General features: G+C 44.0%; 1 protein-coding gene across 1 annotated transcript in view; it reads right to left on the bottom strand.

Moving 5' to 3' along the window:
* Positions 1–1,976: 1,976 nt before the first annotated feature.
* The window catches only part of MEP1B (meprin A subunit beta), a 29,062-nt gene continuing 18,921 nt past the window's right edge, over positions 1,977–12,117 (bottom strand). Inside the window, exons 13-15 of the mRNA XM_054394662.1 lie at positions 11,600–11,867; positions 9,435–9,636; positions 1,977–2,000 (exon numbers count right to left, since the gene is read on the bottom strand). Of these exons, the coding sequence (XP_054250637.1) occupies positions 1,977–2,000; positions 9,435–9,636; positions 11,600–11,867 (494 nt within the window). The remainder of the gene's footprint in view (positions 2,001–9,434; positions 9,637–11,599; positions 11,868–12,117) is intronic.

Raw genomic sequence — 12,117 nt, forward strand, 5'->3', positions numbered from 1 at the left:
TCACCAGCAAATATTTAATGACTATCCTTGATGCCAGGCTCAGAGAGGTCTCATGCAGTCCTTGGATCTGAAGGAGGTGACCTAGCTGCTTCTTCTCCCTTCATTTCTCTCACACATCCATGGAGAGAAGTTTGGGCTCTGCTGGGACCCTTCCATCAAGGTTTGGTACTGCACACCCCTGCATTTGCATGGGGTTGTCCTGTTGTTAACAGAACTCAAGATTGAGATTTGATGACAGATAAGCCCTGCTGCAGCTGAGAAAAGACCTTTGACAGGGGTAATCCTGCTTCTGTGTGGCTCCAGCTGAGGTGATACTAACCCTTAGGAGTGCATGGCTACATCTTACATGGTGATTCTTGGGAGGGATGTGCAAAGACTATTCTGAGTCCATCAGCAGGTACTTAAACTTCAAATACTTTCAGCATCCCAGGGAGTTAGTTGAGGCCCCATCCCTGGAGATATTCAAGGTCAGGCTCAACAGGGCTCTGGGCAACATGATCTCGGGGAGGATGTCCCTGCTGACTGCAGAGGGGGTTGGACTAGATGACCTTTGGAGGTCACTTCCAACCCAAACCATTCTATGATTCTGTGGTTCTGTGAAGCCAGGCACTCCCAGACACTGCACAAGTTATTCAGCACAAATTAAGCACCCACACATATGCTGAATAAACTGGTAGTAAAGAAGGGTCAGGATTTCTCTTCTTTTTATTAGGATCTTTAATTTTCTTCCAGTGCTCTAAAACCAGGATGCAGAAGGCTTACAGCTGAAACATGGCAAAGTGCTCTGCTTTCCCTAAGACACTTCCACCATCAGCAGGGGGCTGCCAGGAAGGCAGTTGACAGCAGCTGGAAGTGCTGATTAAGAGACTGCTGCTCAGCCTTGCATTTCCTAAGATCTCAAAGTTTCCTTCTTTGGAGCTCTAAACCCTCCTGTTGTGCAATGGGCCCTGTGCACCCAGCTGCAAGCACCCATGTACCTAAGCTCCTGCACCCCAACCCATGGGCGTTTTTCACAGAACCATAGAATTGTTTAGGTTGGAAAAGACCTCTAACATCATCAGGTCCAGCTGCTGACCCAACACCATGGCCATTAAACCGTGCCCTGAAGTGCCACGTCTACACTTTTTTCCAACTCCTCCAGGGATGGTGATTTCACCACCTCCCTGGGCAGCCTGTTCCAATGCCTGACCACTCTTGCAGTAAACAAATCATTCCTGATATCCAATCTAACCCTCCCCTGGTGCAACTTGAGGCCATTTCCTTGGCAAAGAAGCCTTGAAATGGTTTTGATGCCGCCTAATGAAAAAAAAAAAAAAGTGTTTTATAGCCAAAGAACATTTATGGAATGGAACACTGTGCTGGTTTGAGGCCAGCCAGAACATCTCTTGCCCCGAAAGGGACAAAAGAATGACACACGCAAACGGATTGGAGAGTGATGGAAAAAGTTAAAATGGAAAAACGAATTGGTGAAGCTACAGAAAACTACAAACTACAAAGCATAGTGGAAAAGAACATCCTAAAGCATACAGAATCCCCTCACAGGATTCCCAAAAGCTTCCCAGTCCTCCCTTCCTCCCACCTGAGGGTCTACCCAACCCCTCAGGGCTCTTCCTCCCCCCCCCCCCCTCCTACTGCTAGGCAAGTCTCAGGCTGGCCAGGTCTGAGACTGCCTCCCCCTCCATTCTCCTCCTGGCATTAGGCCTAGACAGGCCTAAGAGGCCTTGAGGATACTCCCCCGGCATTACCCGATAAGAGAGGACATCTCCCATGGGAGCAGAGGGAAGAAAGAGGACGAGAATGACTCTGCAGATGGCCTTATAGGGCATAGGATTTATGGGTAGAAATACGCCATTTCCTGTGTCCACCCCTCTGGGTGGGCACCCAGGACACCAGAGGTGTATCTCATGTAGCAGTGGCAGGGGGCACCCAGCCTAAACTGCCACAAACACAAAAGATAATTTTTAGCCCACCCTGTCCTAGTCCACCAGGTCATTGAGATCCTGTGGGAAACAAGTGAGAAAGCAAACATGCAGGTAAGTCCAGGCACAGCCAGGCTGAGGGTGAGCTGACCTGCCTGAGAAGTGGTTTGTGCAAGATGCATTATAAATCACAGCAACTGGCAGCAAGTGGTGCAAGGGGCACCACCTAACCTAGGCACTCAGGCATGACTGTAGAGTAAATGAAAGCAGTTTGGTGACTGCTGGCATAAAGGGTGGAGTGGCTTGTTTGTTTGAACCCTGGGGGGCAAAAAAGGTAAATAATCCTTTGAGGAAAAAAGGGTAAATAAGCCTCCATTGCCCCTTTGCCCACTTTTCATTTGAGAAATCCCCTCGAGGTGTCGGTAACCACGATGGAAAGGGATGTGTCTGCCACTATCTGTATTTCTCAGAAATTCTAATTTGCTCCAAAGATTCACTCTTGGGAGAAGGTGGTTGCCAGCCAGTGCTCTGCAGGTCTTTGATGGGCAGAGGTGTAGCCAGTGGGGAGGTTTGATGCCAGCCAGCTTGCTGTGCATTCTCACCGTGTGACTGCCAGGAGAGCCAGCGTGGGGCCAAGCACTGGGAGAGGGGATGGGGTGTGGGGTGGAGACTTCCCTCCCAAGGGAGAACAAATATTTATCTCTGATCTTCAATGTCTCTGTGAAACAGAGAGTTGGTCTCCACCAGTTCCTCCAACAACCCCCCTCAAGGTAAGAACCACTCTTACTCATTGCCCCCAGAAGCAGTCCATGCAGGGATGAGCTCTCTCCTAGGGATAGCAAAGCCAGGACCACAGGGCACCACCGCTGGCCTTGTGCCCAGCAGAGGCCATGGAAGAGTGCTTCCAAGTTTTTGTTCAGACTTCCAGCTTCCAGTAATGAAGTATGTCTTGTGTGATGTTTGTGCCACTGCAGCCTCCATCCACACCACCCTGCCTGCCAGCTCCCCAGACCTTCCTAAGAGATAGAGCTGCACAAAGAGGCTCTGCACACTGCAGCTGGGGCAGACAGAGGTTCTCTTTCCATGCCTCCCAGTCACACACACTAAGAACTAAGCAGGATCATTTTCTTTTAGCCTGGGCAAACCTGCAGTTGCCCTGAGTGCCTGCAGAGCTGTTCCCTAACCAGCCGAGCTGGTGGACACTTTTCATTTTCTGTTTCTCTCCTTACATCCAGCTTGCTCTGACAAATGTTTCCTGGTGACAAAAGCACGATGGATTCCCCTACATTGGACCGTTTCAAAACTCAGCCTGAAAGGATGCTGGGCCAGCTCATTTCAACCCTACTGCTACCTACAAAGGTAGGATTAAATGATCCTTGGGGTCCATTCTGTGACACTGTGATACTTTGACATATGGCATCTGTGTTTTAGGAAAAGCTCCCTGAGCTCCAACAACAGTGGGAAAGGAGAGCTGTGGAAAAAATTAAATAATATGTTGAAAAATACCAATTCTGTCCTGATCTACCTGTAGAGATGCTAACTCATGACTCCTGCCAAACACCCTGGAACCATGTCTGCCTGGTGTGGGTGGGATGAGATACCTGAGGTGCTTGGCTGCAGCAGGAGAGATGGTGTCTGGGATCAGTCCCTTGTCTGCCTTTAGACAATGCAGTGCCAGCCAGACTATGAGACATTCTGATTCAGTGATTTGCTACTTGTGCAGAAGCTGGAGTGAGCAAACTGAGCTGTGTGATGCAAATGGCAATGGAATTGGTCTCGTTTGCCCTGTCAGGAGCAGGATCTGTGTATGCTGTTTAGCATAGATATTAAGTGCCATGACTAACAGATTTTTTTTTGCAATGCTGAGATTCTTGAAGACTGATAAGAAGATAGAAGAGCCTACCTTGATTATTTGTTTGGTTTTGAACTCCACACCTCAGGCACTGACTTGAAGATTGGCATTGTTTTATTTTATTTAATTTTTATTTTATTTTATTTTATTTTATTTTACTTTATTTTATTTTATTTTATTTTACTTTATTTTATTTTACTTTATTTTATTTTACTTTATTTTACTTTATTTTATTTTACTTTATTTTATTTTATTATACTTTATTATTTTATTTTACTTTTATTTTATTTTACTTTCTATTTTATTTTATTTTATTTTACTTTATTTTACTTTATTTTACTTTATTTTACTTTATTTTACTTTATTTTATTTTACTTTATTTTACTTTATTATTTTATTTTACTTTATTTTATTTTACTTTATTTTACTTTATTTTACTTTATTATTTTATTTTACTTTATTTTATTTTATTTTACTTTATTATTTTATTTTACTTTATTATTTTATTTTACTTTATTTTATTTTATTTTACTTGTTATTTTATTTTACTTTACTTTATTTTACTTTATTTTATTTTATTTTATTTTATTTTACTTTATTTTATTTTATTTTATTTTACTTTATTTTATTTTATTTTATGTGTTTATTTTTTATTTGATTTTTTAAGCCCATGCTGTGACTCCTGATAGACTCAGCAGCGGGGAATGAGTCATGCTCACAGCTCCACACACAATGTGCACATACTCTGCTGGGTCCAGCTGTACAGCTAGTCTGGAGCCCAGAAAAGGAGGAGCAGAGAAGGCAACATTCACTGAAGCCTGAGTGTTTTCTGCAGAGGCATCCACTGGGTACAAGCAGAGACCTACACTTGAATGAGGAACAGGCGCAGGGTAGTCAGCCTGAGGAGTCAATGTCCATGGCTCCAGCCCTTGATCTGGGCAGTGTGGGAACCCAATATTGGGTTTTCTACACCAGTCCTGAACTGCAAAGAGTGGAATGTGCAGGCAGGGTGGGTACTTGCAGCTCCAGGGCACACACAAAGCAAAGGTACCTGGGAAGATTGTGACATTCTTGAGCCAAGATTGTGACATTCTTGTGCCAAGATTGTGACAAGTTAGTCTCTTCTCCCTAGTGACAAGTGCTAGGATGAGAGGAAGCAGCCTCAAGCTGCACCAAGGGAGGTTTAGACTGAGTATTAGAAGAAACTTCCTCACTGGAAGGCTTCTCAAACAGGCTGCCCAGGGAAGTGGTGGCATCCCTGACCCTGGAGGGGTTTAAAAGAGGCAGAGATGTGGTGCTCAGGGACATGGTTTAGCACCAGCCTTGGCAGAGAATGGTTTGACCTGATGATTTGAAAGGTCTTTTCCAACCAAAATGGTTCTATGAAATCTTTGTTCCAAATTCTAACCTGAATCACCACAGTGTGAGAAGGATGAGAAAGAGAAGGGAAAATTGGTGGAGCTTCAGCACTGCTGTGGTTTATTTCTTATTAGTACCTCAGTAACTGCACACAGAGTTTACATTAAAGATTTTTAGTGAAACTTTCAGGGAATAAATCTGTTTTAGGAAAGTAAAGGAAACACCCAGGCTGCAATCCCTTGCATGGCTCTCTGACTGACCAAGGCAGTATCTGATCTGTGATGAATACCTGCATGAGCTACAAATGTGTTAAATGCACATCTTCAAAATTAAGCTGTTTCATTAAAAATAATAGGTGCAGTCATAGTAACCAGGTAGGAAAAGTCTCTCTAAAGCAGGGAACTCATGCCCTGAGGAAAGCTGTAGAACCTGGGCTGGTGAACCTTCATTGCTGGTTGTACAAGAGGGGACCACTACTGAGGCATTGCAACCTTAACCAGTTAGATTCCAAAACCAGGTTAAGTAACTGCTCACAAAGAGAATTCCAGTTGAAATGTTTCATTTCTTAAACCAGACATGGGCTTTTAATCCCTCACCTCCTTTCTTCACAGGAAAAAAAAAAATGCCATCAGTGTAAATCAGTTCTTCACAGGAAAAAAAAAATGCCATCAGTGTAAATCAGTTATGATGCAGCTTGTAAAGAAAAAACTGTGTTTGCTCAGGACCTTGAGCTAGCTGTACAACTTCTGTGATAGCCAACAGAGTGCAATATTGAATCCTGAGGGACTTCCTGAGGGGTTCTCCTGTGTTATTAATTGAACAACAACAACGACAAAAAGTATTTTCCTCTTGAGTATTTTTTAGGTCGGTTAATGACATAAATATAACCTCAGCCTCTTTTGGCTCTGTGGAATCTGCCCACCACTGAAAAATGAGTTGTTCATACTGGGAGAGTCAGTTTTAAGTTGTGGCCTTCACTGATTACTGAGTGAAATGAATAAGCAGAAGCTGAAGGGGGTTTTTATCCCCTGGAAGTTTAGCTGTTCAGGATATAGTCTGTGGAATTTGTATCTGGCACAAGGCATTGCTCTGTGTGTTAAGCTCTCTCCTGATGAAAGCACAGATAAGTAGTTGTGCCATTTCATCTAATATATATTAAAATTATAATAAGAACACACAAATGGTCTCTGCAGTCACAAACCTGGTGGTTTACATCTGAAATGATGAAATGCTCACTCTTTTTTAAAGTGTTTTAGCCAGGCCTGAATTTCTGAACAGATTCATTTGTGCCTGCTTAACTCCATGTAAATCTATGTGCATATCTTAATAGAAGGCACATTTGGAGGATTATTTGCATGAAAGCTGCTGATGAAGACATGTCAAAATAGGAAAGTTATTTTAAGCCAGCTATAGTAGGGTATCTTCCTATCCAGGGTGTTTGTTAGCTCTGACAAATCTTTGTTAATTTTGTCTGGCTGTTCTCATGAATCTTTGAGCTCCAACAAAAGCTAATAAACCCAGCTCTGAATGCTTTAAATATAACTACATTTCAGAGAATATTAATCAGAGGAGGACTACATGTGTAGTGTTGGTAGAGAAGCACACACAGTTGCTTTGTGCCCTGCAGTGGCATTCAGAGGAAGACTACTTCCTTCATCACATTTCCATACCTTTGAACTGCTCTTGCCCAGCGTTAGGGTAAACTGCACAACAAATGTTATGATCATCAGCATCCATTCCAGGGAATTAAAGTAGCTGCTGACCTTTAAATGTGAATATATTCACGTAACAGTCTACCAGCCATCTGCTGTGACCTGACATTTCTATTACTGTCTCCTGCAGCCCTCTTCCCAAACGCTGCAAGTGTGATGATCTGTGCCCACGGTGTCTGCCATCTTCCTCTGCAGTGTCCTCAGGGAAGCACACTTCACTTCCTCTGGCCCATCTCCTCTTTCCATGCCTACTCTATTCCCCAAATCCCACTGAACTGCAGTCCTCCTTGTCAAATCCACCATTCCCTCTTCCACAGCTGATGTGCCCAGTCAGAAATGGTCCCAGGTGAGCTCTCCATCCCAGTTCCAGGATGCAGCTGCTGCTCTTCCTGCTTGCAGCTCTGGCCTGTAGCAATGTTGAGTGTGTATCTGAGACACTCAGACACCACCTCTAATGCTAGCCAAGTTCCCACAAGTGCAGCCAGTTCCATCCTTTTGCCCTCCTCCGGTTGATCAGACTAGATGTTCTCTGGTGGGAACACACATCCACCTTCAGTGCTGGCACAGCCTCTAAACCTGTTTGATGTTCATGCCTGGGCATGGGCTTCTGTAACTGGTGTGCAAGTCACCTTCTCCTTAACAGCAATGTGATGTTGGCTAGCAAACAGCTGCACCCCTCACAGACTCAGCACACAAGCACTCCCACCATCACAGATCCCTTGAAGATCAGCAGGGGCTCTCAGTCTGCCTGGTAGCTATTCCTGGACCATGGGCAGGCTCCCTTACCTCAACCACCAGGTCAGACTGAGTCCTCTGGATGTGGAAGTGTTTCCTCCAACTCACCAGCTAGTCCAGCTTGAAGTTTGCTAGTGAATTTTCATCCACACAGAGAGGATTAAGTCACTGAAGAACTCTAAACACCCCAACTCTAAACACCCCTTGCCAGCACTTAGACCTCTCACAGACCCACATACAGCCCAATCCACCCAGTTGCTGACACCCAGACCTACAGGGCCATTTCCCCAGTTGCTGGCACTTGGACCTTCCAACACACATACAACACACACTCCAGTCCCTCCAGTTCAGCTGGTGTTTAGAGCTACAAGCCCCATGGCCCAGAGTCCTTCCATTTACTGTCACACAGCATCTTGCACTCCAGCCTCTCTGTGTGCTAGCACCTAGACCTACCAGCCCTAAGACCTGTGGTCTCCTCTGGTTAATGACACCCTGATCTCTTTTGCAGGGTGCTCTCTCCTGTTGCTGGCACCGTTTCCCTGCACTGATTCCTCTCTGATCCACCATAATCATTCCTATTTTTTTTGGATCCTTCGATTTTTGGCCAAAACATTCCATAGTTATTTTTGCACAAGTCCACAGGCCTCTTCTGACAGCTCATATCCCAAGCAGCGTCATGTTTCCCATAATACTCATGTTAATCATATTTCCCCCTTCCTATCAGTTAAAAATTGATGCTGGGGTTGACAATCTTGAAGGCTCTGCCTGACTAATTCCTTTAATGGACCATCAATCAGGAGCTGAAGCATTCTGAGTCCTCATTATCGTCTCTGGTGTGACTTCCTCATTAATGTTTTTGTCTCTGTGTGGTTAATTTATCACTTTCTTCATTACCTGTTATTTCTTTTATAGTGAGCAGACCACAATCAAATAACCTAATGAGCCAGAGGCTCCCACACTCCATGCACCCTCACTCTACTGACTGGCAGCTGCTGCAGGACTCAGAACTGCTGGGTGCCCTGTGATTACAGGGTCCAGCTCCCTTCTATTCTAGACATCCATGTCATGAGGAGATAGCAAACCTAGACTCTGCTGTGCTGGTTGAGAGTCAGGATGCAGCTCAACATCTATTCTTCATCTTCAGGTGGACCTAAAGGACAGGGCAGGCATGGCACACAACAGCTTTCCTTTCCTTTCCTCTCCATTGCATGGTGATACACAACACTTGTCAGACACTTCACTGACTTTAGCACAGTACTTTATCCAGATGAGGAATTATTTGCCAGACTTTACAAACCTTTATCATGATGCTTGAGATAAAAATAATAGAAAGAACGATGACCCAGTTGTGGGTTTTCAGTGATGTTCATCTTGTGCCTTTGATGCTTGTTTGTCTTCAGAAGGATGTTTTATTAACCTGGGGAGGGGGGAGAAATAAACCTGTGTTTTTAAAGTGTGTAGGGAAGGGAACAGGGAATATCTAGTCTTGAGAAGGATGAAAGGGAATCATCTTGTAAATGTATGGACAACGAGCAATGGATACAAGCTGGAACACAGGAGGTTCCACCTCAACATGAGGAGAAACTTCTTTACTGTGAGCCCTGGAGCAGGCTGCCCAGAGAGGTGGTGGAGTCTCCTTCTCTGGAGCAGTGGTGGTGGAGGAGAGCAGGGTTTGATTGAAGTGACTTTATTGGGTTTTGATAAATTACCTCTTTAATTCCTAAGCTGGAGACTTCAGACTTCAAAACTGTGACATCTTCCAATATACTTCTTACTGAATTAGTTTACTTTTTAGTGTATGTCTGCACACGTACCTGTGTGTATAGAGATACTTGGTGGAAGAAGCAAAATACTTACGTTTTCTAGAGCAAGTTTCTCCCCATGTTCTTTTTCTTTCCTGTATTTCTTTTTAAGGCACACTGCAGTTGTGACAGTGACAATGAGCATTCCAACAAACACAGCTATGGTTGAAGAAACAGCTATTACAGTGTTTTCTTGAGTTGAGCCTTTCCTTTCACACTTTTCTCCCATGTACCACCAGTTGTCACCTGCTGGACATCTAGAAAGTAAAAGAACAAACATTACCTTCATATTCTGATGCAGTCCTGCCTTCTGTCATGCTCAGCTTTTACACAAAGCCCTTCTGCCTTCTTCATTCAGTCAATTTTAAAAAGCCTTTACAGGAAGGAGTTGAATAAGCTCCCAGTGGCAACTGGTCCAGAACCTTTACACCGTTATTTTTTAGCCAGTCCAGCCACACTTACCACCCTCCAGAAAACTTCATCCACCTGTTTCCTCACAAATTCATTGCTTTTTTAATTCTCAGCTCGCCTTATGCAATAATTTGAGCCCATGAGATAAATGAGGTGGGGACCATGGGCTGGACTCTCACAGCATTGCCTACCAGATAGCAGCTGGACCAAGACTTAGGTGCAAAGATCCCCCACTTCCAGGACTGATCCAGCTGAAGAGGTGCCCACCACATTTTCTTTACCCTTTACATTGCCAGAAGAGGCTTCATTTGAAATTTAAAGAGTTTGTATCAACTGCCTCTGCCCTCCTCTAAAGAAGGTAAGGAAAATTAATTGATATTCTAGCAGTCATCTGATATTAGAACTAAAAACAACCTCCAAGCTTTGATTCCTTCACCTCATCCAGCACCACTGTCAGCTCTGAAACATTGTACAGTGAGCATATGAAGGTCCCAATTGCCTAATTGGAAAAAAAAAATACATATGCAGTACTGTTGAGTGGACACCTGCCCCCATCTTGCTCACCCTGGTTGTTCCTACTGTTACTGCTTTTCTCATTCCTGTCTAAGCCCTTTATTCAGAACTATACATTCAACCCTGCAAACGAGTCTGTTTGCAGTGCACTGGAGGATACTGAGTGTCAGGGGGCTTCATGTGATCCAGCTTAACCAGCTACATATCACAATCCCCCTCCTTTCCCAGCAGAAAATTGGAGCTGAGACCAACTGCTGTCACACACTTCCCTAGGACAGAAAGAAGGTCACACAGGCACTAGACCTTCAAACCATCCAGAGGTGTCAGAAAATAAATAAATGTTATCTTTCCATACATGATATTTGACATCAGCCATAATATTCAACAAAACTTTTTTTTCCCGTCTTCTTGGAATTGCTTCTTGACATTTACTCCTCTCTGCCCTGCTTCTGATGGGTTGCACATGAATTGGTTTTTAAAAGGTTTCTAAATGGGGAGATATAACACTTAATGAGTCATCCTGACTCCTGTTCCTCTTGGCTTGTAGATGTGTGCCTCACAGCACTCCCCCAGGCTACCTGCCCTGGCACAGCACCACACAAAGTTCCTATCTTCAGCGTTAAAGCTTGTCTGAGAGCTGGAACAGTGCTCATCAGTCAGCTGGCATACAGAAATGGACCCACAGAGAATTCAATAAGAGTTGATATGAATTCTCTTGCAGGGCAACCAACCTTCTTAGTCCTCAGCCTTCCTTGCTGGTTTCAAGTGCAAGCAACTACCCTTTGGTAATTCATGGCTGTAATTTGTACTGCACGATATTTCTGAATCAAATTCTGAAATGATGTCTGTGCTGCTTCCTGCCTGGGAAGCATGAAACATCTTTTCTCCTGATATAAATGCCCTTCTGTTGCAACTGCATTTATATTTGAGTCTTCTAAAGTTTGCTGTAGGGACTTCCAGGAAGATGCACAGTTCATTTTACAACCTTGGACTAATACATCACTGAAAATGATAGACATGTGAAATGCAACTTAGAGGGAAGTCAAGCAGAGTACCACAACATGATGGTTGGACTTGATGATTTTAGAGGTCTTTTCCAACCTTAATGATTTTATGCTGGTCCAGTACTGAGGTTAGGAGCTTTGTTGCCTAAACTGATCAGAAGTTTAGTTTCACAGTAGCAGTTGGAAATATTTGCCCTAATCAGCTATCTGTCTTTCATTAGGAACAAAGAATTATTCTACCAGAAGCTTTCATTCCTCATCCTCTCATCTGAGAGTGAACAAAGTCAGTCACCTGCACACTGGTGCTCTGTCTACAACAATGCAGACACCATCATTTTCACAAGGGTTTTCTGGACAGACATCTGGACCCTCCACCTCTGGCTTATCAGTCTGGGTGACAAAGGCTGTGGTGGTGGTGGTGGGCTTGGTGGTGGTGGTGCTGGTGGGCTTGGTGCTGGTGGGCTTGGTGGTGGTGGTGGTGGGCTTGGTGGTGGCACTGGATGTATTTGTAACAACAGTTGGTGAAGCACTTGGCTGAGTTGACAGTAGATGTGATATATCTGCACAATAAAACCACAAACATTAGGTCTTTATTTCATTTCCCCCCTCCCCCTTATTCTAATGCTAAGTTCTAACCATAAAGAGCAAAGAGGCTGCCCAGGTATAATGGATACACAGGTGAGGTGGTTTTTTACCTTTAAGGAGCATGATTCATTTTGGAAGTGTCCCCTAGATTCTTTCACAAGCAGACAAATTTATTCAAAGTACTCTAAGCAATTTGCACAGACTCAGCATGATTTTATCCACCTG

The sequence above is a fragment of the Indicator indicator genome, chromosome 31 (genome assembly GCF_027791375.1).
Source record: "Indicator indicator isolate 239-I01 chromosome 31, UM_Iind_1.1, whole genome shotgun sequence".
Classification (NCBI taxonomy): domain Eukaryota; kingdom Metazoa; phylum Chordata; class Aves; order Piciformes; family Indicatoridae; genus Indicator; species Indicator indicator.